Consider the following 15949-nt stretch of genomic DNA (forward strand, 5'->3'; position numbering starts at 1 on the left):
TCTACCGCACAGCTGTGGGAGCAGTGAGGCCCTGAGCTGACAGCTTGTAGCAGTGACCAGGCAGAAGCCAACTTACATAGTAAAATCCATCTTCATCAATTTCACCGAAGACAGTGATAATGTCCCCTGTACAGAATGTTAGCTCAGCCTGCGGAAAAAGGAATGTGACAGTTCGTGTTTTGTTAGACAAAGGTTAACCATTTATTCTTTATTAACAGTAACGCCATTAATATTTTTCCCTCCCTTTTGTTTTAAGACAGAATTGGCGAAACTGAGTTGAAGAGAATTTTTTTTTTTTTAGAATGCTAGATCTAGGCACCTCTCTTACTAGGTTCTAGACAGCCACAGGACTTGCTGCAACAAACAAGCTGAATGCAACCATACCCAGGAGTTGCTCAAAACTCAGCTGCATGAAGCTGTGAGCAACCTGAACAAACTTTGAAGCCAGCTCTGTGCTGAGCAGGGTGGTGAACTCCATGGCTTCGCAGGTCCCTTAACGTCACTCAAGAGGCGCAAATGGGACTAATGTCTACAAGACAAACAGAAGATGTTGATTTCTTTTTTTTTCCTTTCTGAAATATGAACTGAAATTGCGGGGCTAAGCTGGATTCTGTTCAATAAAGGTGTTAGAACAGGCATCTTCAGTCTCCAATCTGCAAACAATACATTGAGCTCTTTTATTGCCTGTGGTTTAAATGTAATTTAATTAGTTTCTAAATTTCTTTTTTAATTTCTTGTGGCCATGGGAAGGAAAGAGAATGAATAAGATGTTTGCTATGTATATGTTGCAATTATTTGATTTATTGCCCCAACTATTTTGTAACACCATAATTTAGAACCAGATTTGGTTCACCAAGAAATATAGGACAACGCTGGCTGAGTTTTAATGTATCAAGTCCCAATTGTTTCAAAATTCACTTTCTTGTTTAAAAAAAATCCAAATTGTTCTACAAAGAAATTTTAAAAAGTATATTAAAAAAAAATAAAAAGCAAAAAAACATTTTGAATAACCGAGGAAGCTCCTAGGTCTTCAGTATTTTATTTAGTGCTTTGAGTGTACCCTGACATTCTTACCACAATGCATATATAAATGAAAATCGCATCAAATCTTGGTTGAGGGACTTACCATGTAACATCAAAGACAATGTAAAAAGTGATTCCATTGTTGCTGATGACAAATATGGAGAGATGGGAGACTGCATGTAGGTAAATGGAAGATAAACCCATAATGAAGATCTAGCTAATGCTCAGTTGTTTAAATGAAGAGCTAGCTAATGTTCACTGGTCGCTTAAGATATCTTTACATTGTTATAAGAAAAAAAAAAGGATTAAAGACAAGACATACAGTCACAAAAGCTCAGATACATTAATTAAGAAAAAAAATACAATATATTATGAATGCTGTTCCACTGTGCTAGAAAGTTCTGGTTTGCATTGCAGAAGGGAGTTGATGTTTTGAGGAAAGGTAAAGCATGGTACAGACATTGGAAAGCGTGCTTCACTATCAGCTTGTCAGTGTGAGCTGGAGCACTTCTCAAAAATAATCATCTTCTTACACAGAAACATATAAAGAAAACTTGAAAACAATAAATGGAAAATAATAATTCCCTACTATTTATAACTCCATGCTTTTTTCCCTACAGACTTTATATATAGAGACATGCGCAGACACACACACACATTGCACAACCATATATCTATAATTGACTGCGTCGACCCATATTAAATAAATATTACAAATTGAGGCCGTGAGCAACCTGATCTAGTGGGTGACATCCCTGCCTATGGCAAGGGGGGGTGGAACTAGATGATCTTTAAGGTCCCTTCCAACCCAAGTCATTCTATGATTCTGTGGTATTTGAACAATCAGAAATTGACTTGTGCAGAATTTATAAGCCTTTACTATATATACATCTATCTGAAAATATTTGACCAATGTTTGTAATTCTGATTTTTTTGATTTTACCAACTACGTTTCAATTACATTAGGATTCCACAAATGGTAAACACAGTAAACAGTTATATCAATACCTCTACATCAACGTTAGGAGAACTTTCTCTTGGATCATAGTCGTACAGCGCCACCATCCTTCTTGTAGATACTGAATGTTGTCTGCCACTCCGTCTGTTTCTTTCTGTTCCAATAATCACAAGGAGAGGAAGGGAAGGAAAGCTATAAAAGTTATTTTGAACACAAAACACAAGGTGCAATTTTTCCCTGGGTCACATTCACAACAGTGCATTTGGTATTTCTCTTAGCACAGTGGTAAGACACCATGGGTTACCAGACCTATTAACACAGATGAAAGTTTCAAAACAGCATGTGCATTTCGTAAGTAACTGAACAGTTGTCTTGCCCTCTTTATTCTAAGCCCCTGAATCCCCACGCAGTATATATCTGCAAAACTAACGTTCTGAAATTTACTGCCATTCTTTGTTGGAAGAACCAGAGTTTACCAGGGTATGTAAAGGTAAATGCTCAGAAGTCAGGTTTATTTCATTTTAGTAAAACTTTTACTATCTACTCCCCTCCCCTCCCTTCCCACCCCCCCATCACAAGGAGTGTTGTGCTTGGAATTATTCCTCAACTTTCTGCTGGGAGACTGGAATGAGACACGGACACCCTCAGCTGTCCCAAGACAAAAGAGGTTACCCATTATGTAAGTGGTCTGAGGTATTTTCAAGACTGACTACAAGAACCCATTCTCAAGTACTGTTTAAGATTCCTTTGAGGAGGAACAGAAGGAAAAGAGTAAAATAGTTTACAGGAACCACATGACATGTTTACTGATTGCTACTAAATATTTACAGAGAAGTTTAAAATGGGCCACATTTTAAATTCCAATGATTATTAGCATGATTCTTGCAGATGATTGCTGTAGCAAAGAAACATGCTTGTTAGTGCTACTTACAGACAGGCATTGAGGGCAGGTCTGATGAGCATTATGCAGTGTGACAAAGGAAACGTGGGGTTGGGAGGCACCCTATGACTGCCCTGGCAGGAGGGTGGGCATTAAGGGTTCAGCTGATGTAGGAGCAAATACTGAGTGTGGCATGCACTCGCAGCTTTCACGCTGCCCACCAGCTGACACAGAAGCTTTCAGAGATCACCTACTTCTGCAGTAGGTGGATTGGAGTTACCTTCCCAGCTACCGTTGCAAGGGATTTTCACAGAACACAAGGAGAGATCCAAAATGAAGGCATGAACTGTAAGAGATGCAGGACCCAATTCCCCTGTTTCCCAAACACTTGGATCAACCCATATTTAAGTGATTACCTCAGAATAGCACTTTTCATTTTGGAGTACTTCTCCGGGGCAAGACACTGCCCACAGTCCAGGGTCAAGGGCCCCTCTATGACCAAGAAAAGAATCCAAAAAGGATTCCGTATGTATTTGCTATGTGACACTATTTTCCGACTGCTGGTTTCCAAAAGATCAAAGGCATTAAAAAATAAATAAATCTAGACAGCTCAAATCATTTCAGCTACTTTACAGCTTGAATCAAGTTATTGTTTCTTAGCACAGACCTCTTTTAGACTTTCTGGATCTGCGGTGTACAGAGCGTGTGCTCTCTTTGAAACGGTCACAGTTGACTTCAGGAAAGGAATGCATACAAATAAAAGAAGAGAAGATATGAAGCTGTTCAAAGTTCTGCTTTTAAGGATTTAATGTGGGCAAAGGATTAAGAAAATTATAGTCATATGAACACAGCAATGTAAAGTGTTTGATATGACATTAAAAATATGATTAACAACATGAGACAGACTAGCAATTAGAGCCTGCTTCTGCTAAAAGATCCACGTGGGCAGCCACCGTGACAGTAAGGATCTGAGCACATGGATCTCTTTACTATTCAGAGTATGTATTTAGTTTAAAATTAAGCCAGACTAACTGCTCTCCCCAATCCATTAATGAGTGTGGTTTTTGTGTTTCTTTTTTTTTTTTAATTTTTATTTATTTATTTTTTATTGTGACTAACAATTTAAATCCATAATAAAGAAAAAATATATGGTACTTTTGAATTGCTAAAATATTTAAAGGTGAACTGCTGGGGGTAGGTTGCTAACAGTTCTCAGAAATGTCTCAATAAAATTCAGTGCTTAGAAATTTTGCCCTGCCTTACATTTTTATCTCAAATTGTCTCCCTCTTTCCAAGATAAAGACTTTCTGATTTCTCAACTATTTCAGAAGCCACTGCTAGTTGAGTGCAATGAAAAAAGATGACATTTGCAGAATATAACCCTTAAACAGCCAAAAATTAAAATTACAGGGAAATACACAGATTGGTGGTTTCATTTTCACAGGTGTTCTGTATCAACATCTTGCTGACTTCAGTAAGAAGAGCACTGAGCAGGACTCACAGCAGTAGGTTTCAAGCATAACTGTTTAGGAATATATTTTTTGTATTCAGGTATGTCTTCATGATAGAATTAGAAAAACATTTAGACACTTGTTAATCCCACCAGGCCTTCAGTTGTGTTTACAGATGTAGCCACAGCAGGTTAGGTATCCAATTCCACTAGGCTTCAGATGATGTAGTCCTATGTTTACATCTACTTTGCAGAATAATGCTGTGGACAGCCAACCTACTCAGGCACATCTGTAAGTCCCACTGTCTGCCTGTCCCACATTTTTGAAATGTATGTGTAGGTGTATGTACTAAACCTGGAGGAGCAGATGGGCAGTGGGGTTTACAAGCGCAAAAGTGGGAGTATTTGTTGTATTAACATGGCATAACTCAATTAATATACAGATTTGAAAACACAGCAACTAAGAACTTAAATCACCCCTTCCCTTTCATGGGGTATAGCGATTTTTAAAAGATCTCAATATCTGAAGAAGGAAAAAGAAAAAATTGTCTCACATTTACTAATATGTTTTTGGATACAATACGGTTTTATTCAATCTAAGTAAACAATTGTGGAAGACTTTGTTTCTTAGCAACCACTTTTACAGTTCACTTTTAAACAGGACTGAAACAGTTCCAGCCCTATATACTCTCTGAATTACAGTGAAAGATTTAAAACATATTGAGATAGTTGTTTAAAATTTACCTTTAGAAGGAAATCTAAATTAAGATACTTGCATCGCGTGCCTCTGTACAACACTGAACCGATGACGTAATGCAAGTGGTTCATAATGCAGAATCATTTGGCCAAACTCTGCTTTTAAAGGGGTTTGTTACTGCAATACCCATAAAATCTCATAATATGTATTGCTATCCCAAATTATATTATACATAACCCTTTGCCACCATCCCTTTAAATTATTGGTAAAGTAAGAAAATGTAGAAGAGTAAAAATAACAACAAGTGACTCATTTTATGCTTTGCAGCAGTGAGCGTATCACAAAGCACTTCAGCACAGCACACTCCAAAGCACAGGGATCTAGTTCTGTGTCTATAAATCTTTCAGGTAAGAAAAAAACATTTTTTTTTTAAATAAGAAAGTAATGGGTGGAGTAGTGAAGATAAAAGTCCTTATTTGTGGCAAAAGGTGTGACCAAGATCAAGTATTTGTTGAATAATTCAGGTACTGACACAGAATGTATCCCATAGTGTAGTAAATTGCTGTAAAATTCAAATGCATCAGCATATAATAAAAACAAAAGGCAAAGCAGATCCAGCCAAGTTAATAGCACCCAAAATTAGGTGAAGTGATGCATATATACTTTCCCTTACCTATTTTCTCTACTGGTGTGTTCAAAGGAAGAAAACCTTGTTTTAGAAGCTGATCCATCATCTCTTCATCATCTGCTTGGATCTCAGAGACCATATTACATGGGATAAGGCCAATTCTTGTACAGGTTTCTCCACGATAGAATCCATCGGCATCTTTGTCCCCATAAACCTGTCATTTAAATAATAAAAGTGTTGGTTAATAAAGGTTTTAGTATTTAGGATTTTTAATAAAGACAGAACAGTTACCAAGGTATAAATAGGTAATTACAGTATAGATGTGAAATTAGTTTTTTACTACTTTGACTTACATTACAAGACTGGAAATGTTAATTTGAATTTTAACTTCAGTTTCTTAAAACAGAAATTGCGTTTTTTTTTTGTTAGCATTGAAAAGCATAAAAAATAGTCATCTGAAAGTCATTAGTTTCCCCATGTGTTAAGTTAAAAGTATGCTTAGCTATTTACATAGATGTTTATGGAATTATTCATATGGCACTGCTTCTTGGTGTCATATGAACTATATTCAATAAGAAGCATTTGTAAAACTGCCCAAGTTTTGTTATTTTGATTAGAATTTGTATATGATCAAAAAAAAATTTAAAAATGTCTGTTTAATACCTAATAATACTTGATGTATATTCTTACTTAAGCTCCGATAGTGTTTTTCCAGAAGACATTAAGCTACAAGAATAGCATGAGCTTTCATCAATGAGAACAGGTAAATCCAAAATTTGTCTTAATTTCTAAAAATGCAGTCAATTCGTAAAGTTTGCCAATGATACAGAGGCCTAAATCTAGGACTGCACAAGACAAAAAAAGAGATATTCTTAACGCAAAACTGATGATTAATTTCAGATTGTTTCCTTTTTTCAGGCAAAATCAATTACTTTCTTTTCTTTAAAAACAAACAAAAAAAATCCAAACCAATCCCTTCAGTTCAAATCACAGTTTGTAAAAACTGACCTTTTATTAGCCTCAGCCTTCTCAAACAGGAATCTTTTTCAGTTTGAATCAAAACATGTTCATAACTTACCTGACACCATTACTACTTCACACAATATAGCATGTGCGACTGTAATGTACGGACAGGACAGACTTCACACAACTGCTCAGGTAATGTACGAAAAGTATTTTGGAAATGCAAACCAATCCACATTCACAACAATTCAATGAGAAATCAAAACCAGTAGATCACAGTTATTACCATGGTCCCAGATATAAAGTTAATATCACTCAGAATAAATATCTGATGTGGGGACTCTCTAGACTTTTCAGTGACAAATGTACTATCAGTGAAAAAATAATTAAAATACCTGAATGAAGCAAACATTGTTGCCAAAAAAAAAAAAAAAGTTCTTTTCCATATATTTCCATATTTTGGGCATAAATTTATATCATATCATCTAAAGAGGTAACCAAAATATTGAACCAAGTATTTAACATATTAACATTAAAAAATTGTGATTTTGTGTACAGACATTAGTGTTAGGATACAATCCAACACAGTGGAAGGAAGTATATATTTTAATAGCTTAAGTAACACTTTTTTATCTTTAAGCAGATAGTTTTACAAATAAGTGTATATATTTTTAGGTTCAGTTTCAGATCGTACTTAAATCTCAGTTAAAACCTGGACTACCAGCAGCCTTTCCTTCTCCCCTCCCTCATTTCCACCCATTCTGCACCAGATAGCTTAGATACAAGGCTATGGAAAGAGATGTTTACACCTGCTGATTCAACAGAAAAATCTGCTAGCTTTTCAAAATCAGAACAGCAAACTGAACAAATTTGCCTTGCAGCTGCACAATCATAATGAGGCAAGCTGTGACAGAGGGCATGCATAAAGACACGGATGGAGTCAAACACTGTCTGCCACCTGAAACAGGCTGATTTGTCTTCTGCTCCCTCTTCAAGGAGCAGCTTGTGCACCTTACACCTGAACAGCTAGAAAAGGAAGTTATTTTCCCAGTTTCAAAAGAGGATGACTTTGGAAGAGAAATACCTAATTTTGGACCTTATTTAATTTCAAGTGTATACGTGCTAGGAGGGTTCAGTGTTTAAAAAAAATACAGTAGCTGTGGATACATACGGAGGTGCAACACTAAGCATTTTTACAGTACCTTTGCAGTAAAGAGGTCAATTTCTGAAGCAGTTTTTCCTATAGGGTTTGTGGCAATAGACACAGGAGGCCTCAGAGTCACAATTTTAGTCTTTGCATCTAAATCTCAAATTGAGTCTTTCCCTAGCTACCTAACGCAACTCTGAGATTTCTTCCTATTGCCTAATTATATTTAAGCAATTAGCAGTAGATATTAGGTTCCAAATCCAATTAGATTTACAGCCTGAACCTCTGGAGGAAAAAAAAATCTTGGACTCTTGTCACACAAGTTGCGCTCTCCACTGGAAACAAAGGACATGCTGTTTGTAACAATGGGTCCTTTGTTTCCTTTGTTTTTAGATCCCACCTTAATGATCTGTCCTTCTTTAAATGGCAGCTCTTCTTCTGCAGCATCAGGATTTGGGGACATTGTCAGCGGATCATAGTCAAAGAGTGCAACAAATATTCGAGTAGAAATATCTTCTGTGCCAGGATCTGTTTCTGATTCTTCATAAATATCTGGAGAAAGATGGTCATGACCACCATAGCCATCTATGAAAGTAAATTCAGAAAAGAGCAATTCAGTAATTCGGCCTCATTTTTTCAACTATTTCAGTTAGTATTTGAAAAGTGTTTGGTGTTTCAGTGAAAACTTAATGCATGTCCTATCAAGTTTGGCATTTCTTTTTTTTTTTTAATTAGCAAGTTGTAATTTTTTAAGCATATTCAACCTGCGTGCACTGAACGTGGTGTTGATCTACACCACAATGACATTTACACAAGTGAATACAGCTCAGGTAAGAAAGCAACTTTTGTTAGGTTTACTATAGTTTGCTATAAATTAGTGAAGCATGTTAAGAGTGACATAACGATGATTCTGATAGGCGTTAACTTTACTGCAAAAATAACCATGCTTTGGATCCACCTGTTTTCCAGCACAGCTGCTTCTGCTCTTCATGGACACAAGAAAGCACATCCCAGCTGTGTTGACATACCATGTTTTAGGTATGAGGTTTAAAACATGGTTATAACCTCTTCTCTTCAGACAGGTAAGAAGAAATATACTTCAGTAGTGTTAGTTGTGTCAGGGATGGAAATATACTACTATTTTGCTTAAACACAGTCAATAGTTAACATCGACAGCAATGCCCCAAACCCACCTGAACACTATAAGATATGATAAAATCCAGGAGCAAAGGTTAGCTATGACTGCATTTAATTATACGCTGATTAGGAAGGATCATCCATGAACATCACAACACTTGACACTGTACTGTTCTCAGGCCACTGCAGGGTACCAAATCAATTAGGACTTAAAAAGTAAGAATGAACTTTTCATCTCATAGCTTTCAGACATTTCAAGTTACCTGGAGAAGGCATTTAGTCCCTGATTCAACAACATACGTGAGGATGGACTTCAGTAAAACTGAATTAGTAAACTAGGCCAAAATGGCTAACAATAAGTGTTTTGTTGACAGGTTTCAAATGCTTTTAATTTTGTTTTGAAAGAGCATGTAGCAGTACTTTCTCCAAAAAACTTGCTCTTTCAAGACACATGAAGCTGAAGACCCAAAAGCACGCAAAATCACAAGCCACTTCAATAAAACTTATTTTCCAAGTCCCACTAACTTGAACGGGAGTCAGATACTTTTGTTCTTTGCTGAATCAATACTTATCATCCAGTTTGCAAGATCTTTCACACAGATAAATTGAGAATATATTATGAACTACAATGAAAATGTAATTTACCTATATCATTTTTTTTCAAACACATTAATACAAGTTTTACTGTAATCATCTCTTATAAAGACTACCTTTTTTGTTAATCATTTGAATATTTAATATGTAATATTTCAGAAAAAAATAATCTTTTTGCTTCAATTCCAAATTTCGTTCAACATTTGACATGTTTAAACTACCAGAAAAAAAAATCAGAGGGTCACAGCTTTAAGGGAACAGCTACTGACTCTTGGGTCCAAAGTGCAAGAAAGAATGTGAGTAGGGAAAAATGCAGAACAGCAAAAGGGCAGGGAAAAATTCCAGCCAAGAAGCTTTATGCAGGCACAAAGCACAAAAAGGGTGTGTGAAAGAAGTGCACATATGGGACAGAAAGCAATGGGACACACAGGGTGGGTTTCTTCTCTATTCTGTTCTCTTCTTATAGTCATGTCGCAGTCTGTATGTGGTTTATACTCGGGCCCACCAGGCAACATAAAACAGGTGGTTGAAGGGGTGGGATATTTTGACTGTTAATTTTTAAATTAAAAATACCAATGTTTGCATCTGACTTCAACTGTGATTAATAGGAGTTAGGTGCAAATATGAATTATAGCCATATGTATCCCAATTAAAAGCACTAACCTGTAATAATCTGACTCATGATAGTGAAGTTTGCTTCACTGAATGAGAACACAAATAGTCTCTTTATTTTCTCATTAGCCACTTATTCTCTTATGTGGTATATATCATACACACATGTAATTGTGTATGTAAAATCTTAAATCTTTGGATGCAGCCAGCCAGATTCCCAACTGATGTCAATTTACTGTAGTTGCATTGAACTCACTAGCTATACACAAGTTGGTGATCTGGTTATAAGTCAGATATGTTCGCTTTGAAACCCAGCATTAAATTATAATTTACTTAACTTTCAGGGTCCATTTGCTTCATTTCAGAAATCAGAAAAAAAAAAAGAAAAGAAAAGGAAAAAAAAGAAGTGTTTCCTAGATCTACATATGGCCTAGGCTGCTTTTATGGGTTAAGTGTTAGACACTTTAATTCACTATGTTATGAACTATGAAAACTGAGTTGTTGATCATGTAATGATTTCTATGTTGATGAAGCAGCAAATACTACCAGTAGTGGGTATAATTACCTTACTCGTGTAATACAAGTTTGTTATTATGATGTAATTATACCTAAAAATATGAATATTTTTTGTCTTCACCAAGGGACAGAGCCAAAGGCCTGTGTGATTAATGAAAAGACCCTGAATCATTGTTTAGCCCAAGCCGCAAATCAGATTAATGTTTGGTAACAGATTCCTATTATTGAACATGTAAATCACATTGTGATTTAGCAGCTACTGTTTGACCCTGTCCAATCTATATGAATCAAGTGAAAATGTGCTCATTTTGATGAATGGTTGTTCAGGTATATACAGTAAATATTGACTGGCATTAGTAGCAGCGTAGCTTCACAGAGGTTCATGCAATGCAGTGTGCTCAGACTCAACTGAGTATGGAAAGGTGGCCGCACAGCAGTTTCAGGACAGAGGACTAAGGGCTGTTGTCCCTTACAGCTGAGCTGGAGAAACTTACCTGACAGCAAACAGGACTTAAGAGCTAGTTCCCCTGGCATTCTGCATTGCATGCAATGTTGTCATACATAACCGCACTTGTTAACACGCAGCTCTAAAACGTGTCTGTCATAAAGGATGAATAATGTTCGGCATACCGTATCTATATTCAGAGGCCATGGTACGCTGCTGAGGCCATTTCTTGTGTCCACCAATGCTGCGATAATAAGCTTCTTCTTTTACAGGTGAAATATTTCCCTCACTACCTGACCGAGACCGACCGCCTTCACTGTTACTGTCCATTGTAATTTCTACGAAGAAAAAGGGAATGATCTATTAAAACATATTGTATAGTTGCCTTTGAGGAGGCTCCTGCGGGCAAGTTTTGCCTATCTTCTTTACTAACTTGCATATAGTAGGAAGGCTAAACACTGTGTAAGCTTTGCCAGATGTCACAGCCTCTAGAAATCCTCCTGTATCACCTTTTATAAAGCATCTATTTTTTTTTTTTTTAAATTCACATGGTAAATATTATTTGTTAGATCTTTGGATAGGAATCATCTGTTATTATGAGGTTTAAGTAATCCTACCTGACAGATCTGCAAGGTCAAGAGCACTGTAAACTGTTTCACCTTCTAAAGTATCAACCTAAAAACAAAAATTAATTAATTTACTTAAATCCTACCTGCAACAGTATACTAACCCAGAGTATTTATAGCTTAATGGAGAAAATACTTCAAAGAATTTCCTAAGAATTTAAATTCTGGAACATTTGAAGAAAGATTTGATCTTTGGAATCGTGACAACATTACAGCGTTGAAGGTCTTTCCCTCTAATTTAACTTGCCACTGCTGCTTTGAGAACTTCCCATCATTAGTGAGGCTGAGTAACTTAGCAAATACTCCAGGCATACATGTAAAGGAATAAGCCACTGCCAAGAAATTTGGAATCCACATTTTTGAGCTGTATACTGAGACCAACAACAGTTTCACATATTTAAGCCATCTAAATTTTCATATTGTAATGACATAACCATCATAATTTCATTCTTCCAAAACCCTACTTGCAGCCATTATTCATGGGAAACTTCCTCTCTTTCAGTGGGATTTCTGAACTTGCTTCAAGTTTATTCACCACTCAACTATATGCTTTTGTGTGCCATATTTTTAACTCTCTTTACTTATCTGACCTGCTGATATATTTCATGTCTTCTAGATTTTTTTTTCCCAGCAAGATTCCAGGAAGCAACTTTTGTGCAGAGTTTTATCTAGTGTTTATTTTAGCTTCATTTATCCTCAAAGTGATTTACTACGGTATGATGCTGAAAGTGAGAAATAATGCATACCTATCTTTCAGCAATTTTAATCACTAGTCTTTCAGCCAGAAATTAGGACTCTTGAAATCTAAGGCAGATTTGCCCTTCCAACAGCTTCCCAGCATTTTTTTATCATTATTATTTTTATTTGTTGTTAGATATTGTTCTTAATGCTCTGTAGTTTGCTTGTTATCAACATTAGACAATGTTGTAATTTATTCCAAATGGAATCCCAAAGAGCACCTATGGATTGTACATAATTCAAAATACATTAATTCGTTCTTTTAGTTGCACTGAAAAAAATAAAATCTGTGATTTTAGTTTATTAATCTGCTTGACTGATTATAAGAAATCAATTTCTTTATCTGATTCCTAAACTGTTGCTATTGAACTGCTAAACAAGAGAGTCATTACTTGGTGGACTTTGTATCCTACCTTTGTTGAAAGAAAGTGAGTTCTGATAAATTTAATCACCTCCCTTATTTTTTAATAACAATCAAAATTAAAAGGAAACCCAAAGGAATAATTAAAACAAAAACAAAAAACCTGTCTACTCTCTTGCTATTTGTAAAAAAAAATAATAAAATAAATTTACACATAATATAAAAAGAATGAATTTAGACACAAAACTTGGTTTAAGTAGTCCAAACATAAGCCAGGAATCTTTATTCCTGAGAAAAACAGGCTGCTTTCAGCCTAGGAAAAAAAAAAATAAAAAAATCTCACAGCCTTAACACCATCATCTGAATGCTGTTTGGTTCAGCTAACAATAACCCATCAATAGAAGCACAGGAGCCTCCCTGGAGTTGATTCTCCCCCATACCATTTTCATACCAGTGTAATTCCATTGATATCTGTGAGAATTATCCTGGTTTACAGCAGGATGTGGGAAGAGAATCAGGCTTCTGAACAGCCATGCTATACTGCAAATGCTAAGAAAGTTTCATGCATTACAGCTCTGCATGTGTTGTGATCTACAGTTTCTTTCATTAATAATAATTACTATACACCAAGTATAAATATAATTGTGTCCACTAGGGGGATTTTGCTTTTAACAGACAGAACATTTCTGGCATTTTAGTGTGACCCATGAAAAGGGAAAAATATTTAAGATTTAAAAGTAAAAGAATTCCTTTATGATCAGTCTCCTTCCTTCTGATAATCCCCATTTGTGATGTCGCTCATCCACATAAATGTCAGGTGAGAACATCCTGACACTGCTTCAGGCTCCTCCTGATGATATTCACAAAGTCCAGGTTAGGGACATGAACCTAACTGGTTACATCTTCATGGAGTAATGTTCTGTTAATAGCTCACAGAATTCTTTCTGCATTTGTTTCGCATGTGTTTGCTAATTTTTCAGTGTGCATGTTCTTTATTTGTCAGTCTAGAGTGCAAATTTTAACAAATATGCATTTTTCCATAATGTCTTGATTCCATTATCTTTTCTGCACTACTTTTTGGATTTTTTGGTATACATCAGCATATGTTTTAAGTCATAAGTAAACCAGAATAGGGGTGAAATATCAAATCTAGTAAATATATGGAAGTTCTACTAACTTGTTGCATTTAACAGCTTCCATTTTTTTTCCATGCTAAATTCCAAAAAGTAGTCAAGAAAATGGAAAGTGAATGCAAAATAATGGTTGATGAATGGGAAGATGGATGGATGAATGAATGGTTGAATGGGTACATTTATTTTACTGATCATATGCCTGCCTGCATTATCATTTGTTTTGGTAAGATTTGATATTATCTAACCTTAACCAAGTTTAGAAAAGCTCCAACACCCATTAAATTCAATGAAAACCATCCCGGTGATGTTGTTGTCTATTGATTCAGCCCCCTGAGACCCCGGTATGCTTACATTTAGCTCTTACTTAGATGGAGATGTTTTTAGATCAATTTCATCTCATTTAAGTAACTAAGAGAAACCATGGCTCAAGACAAGTGTCCATTGTAAGGACCACCTTCCCAACTCTGAGGCTGCAAAGAACAGAAATTCACCAATCTGTCCAACTAACCAATGGAAGGGACCAACATTGGTCGAGACCTTTGTGGCACTGCACTGCCATGAGAGGACCTTCGCCCTGCATGCTCCGCCCTTTCAGGCCGTCCTGCAGATGATGGATTACCTAAAAGCTAAAAAACAACAACAGAAAAAACAGGTTTGTAAGTTACATGCATGGAAACATTATGGTTATATGGTTGGACATTGATCAGGTCAATCGCATTTGGAAGCATAAGCTCTAAAGGCAACTAAACTTAGTTTTTAACTGAAAGGTTAGCTGAAAACTAAATACTGTTGCCTGGCAAACCTGCAAAAGAAAAAATGGTTCCCTGATTTATGGCAGAGATTTTGCAACCAGCAGTCACATATTGGAACAAAAAGAAAAGAAAAGAATAATTTTGGAAACATTCTTTTGCCTTTGTTGTTGCTACTATGACGTTATAATCTCCTGAAGAGTAGTGCAACCGGTTATGAGAGCTGATGATATCAGGCTACACTGAACAGGCAAGCATCTCTTTGTTTTCAGCTATATAGCTTTGTCCAGTTTGCAGCATGTGAACAAGTGTATATCCTTCTGTCTTTGAGCACACTGCTTTTCTATAATGGCCTTCGACTGTTAAAGCCTTTTAGAGGTTATTGAAACACGTAGAAGGGAATGTAGACACACTTCGTCTCACACCACAGCTGTCTCTTTCTGTTCACTTGCAGAAAACGTTGCTATTTTAATAACTAAATGGTACTATTTTAATGCTTTCCAGAGTTCATCATGCAGCCATTGAAATTAACACAGCTTGGGCACTAATTTTAATGGGAGAAATTTTTAAGGATCGTTTCAGAATAAATTGCTGGGCTAGAAGAGCAGGCAGCTGATTTCTACTGTTACGTGAAATACATTTGATTTGAGATCTCCACTCTGTATTGCTGTAGACTGAGAGGGTAAAGAACTTGTTTGGTCTTTTGGGAGCAGGGAAACCTATGGATGCATCTGTCAAAGCATGGAGACTCTGCTATAGACTAATGGACAGAAATGCAATTAGGCAAGATCACGCAGAGGCATCCTTGAAAGATATGGAACAGCCCTGGCTCTCCCTTTCGAAGAAGCTGTTTGCCTGCATTCTCTTGCAGAGATGCAGTCTGCAACTTCAAAGGCAAGAAGAGATGATCTAAAAAGGAAGGCGAAGTAGTGACAGTGCAGAGAGAAGGCAGAAAATGGAAATATGATGAAACCTGTGACTCCCCAAATCTGGGTCATGTTCACACTGGGGAGAATCTTGATTCTTGTCCAGAGATGGTTCATGATAAAGAGCATATCCTAAAAATTCTGAGATTGAAATGAACAAAAACAACATGATGAAATGGATTCCTCGAGATATTTAAAATAATAATTACTGATGAAATATTTTTCCAATTAAAATGCAGCTTTTTTTTTTTTTGAAAAGCAACATTTAGATGGGCAAAATAAATAAAGACAATATTGTGGAAAATTATAGTTCAGCTAACCCTTAATTAAAATTTAGATTCAGTTGTCCTTTAATAAAAGCAGCCA

General features: G+C 36.1%; 1 protein-coding gene across 10 annotated transcripts in view; it reads right to left on the reverse strand.

The window, feature by feature from the left end:
* RIMBP2 (RIMS binding protein 2) overlaps nt 1-15949 on the reverse strand; it is a 155454-nt gene that overhangs the window by 5140 nt on the left and 134365 nt on the right. For 7 of the 10 annotated variants that reach the window (XM_048051117.2, XM_048051119.2, XM_066979264.1 and 4 more), the window contains 7 exons: nt 14417-14534; nt 11236-11388; nt 8147-8331; nt 5682-5850; nt 3529-3594; nt 2032-2135; nt 77-148 (listed from right to left, as the gene is read on the reverse strand). In XM_048051117.2, coding sequence (XP_047907074.2) covers nt 77-148; nt 2032-2135; nt 3529-3594; nt 5682-5850; nt 8147-8331; nt 11236-11388; nt 14417-14534 — 867 coding nt within the window. Of the gene's footprint in view, nt 1-76; nt 149-2031; nt 2136-3528; nt 3595-5681; nt 5851-8146; nt 8332-11235; nt 11389-11667; nt 11726-14416; nt 14535-15949 lie in introns of those variants that run through there. The other 3 variants (XM_048051130.2, XM_048051128.2, XR_007159127.2) reach the window with 2 other exon arrangements.

The sequence above is a fragment of the Anser cygnoides genome, chromosome 17 (genome assembly GCF_040182565.1).
Source record: "Anser cygnoides isolate HZ-2024a breed goose chromosome 17, Taihu_goose_T2T_genome, whole genome shotgun sequence".
In the NCBI taxonomy this organism is placed as follows: Eukaryota; Metazoa; Chordata; class Aves; order Anseriformes; family Anatidae; genus Anser; species Anser cygnoides.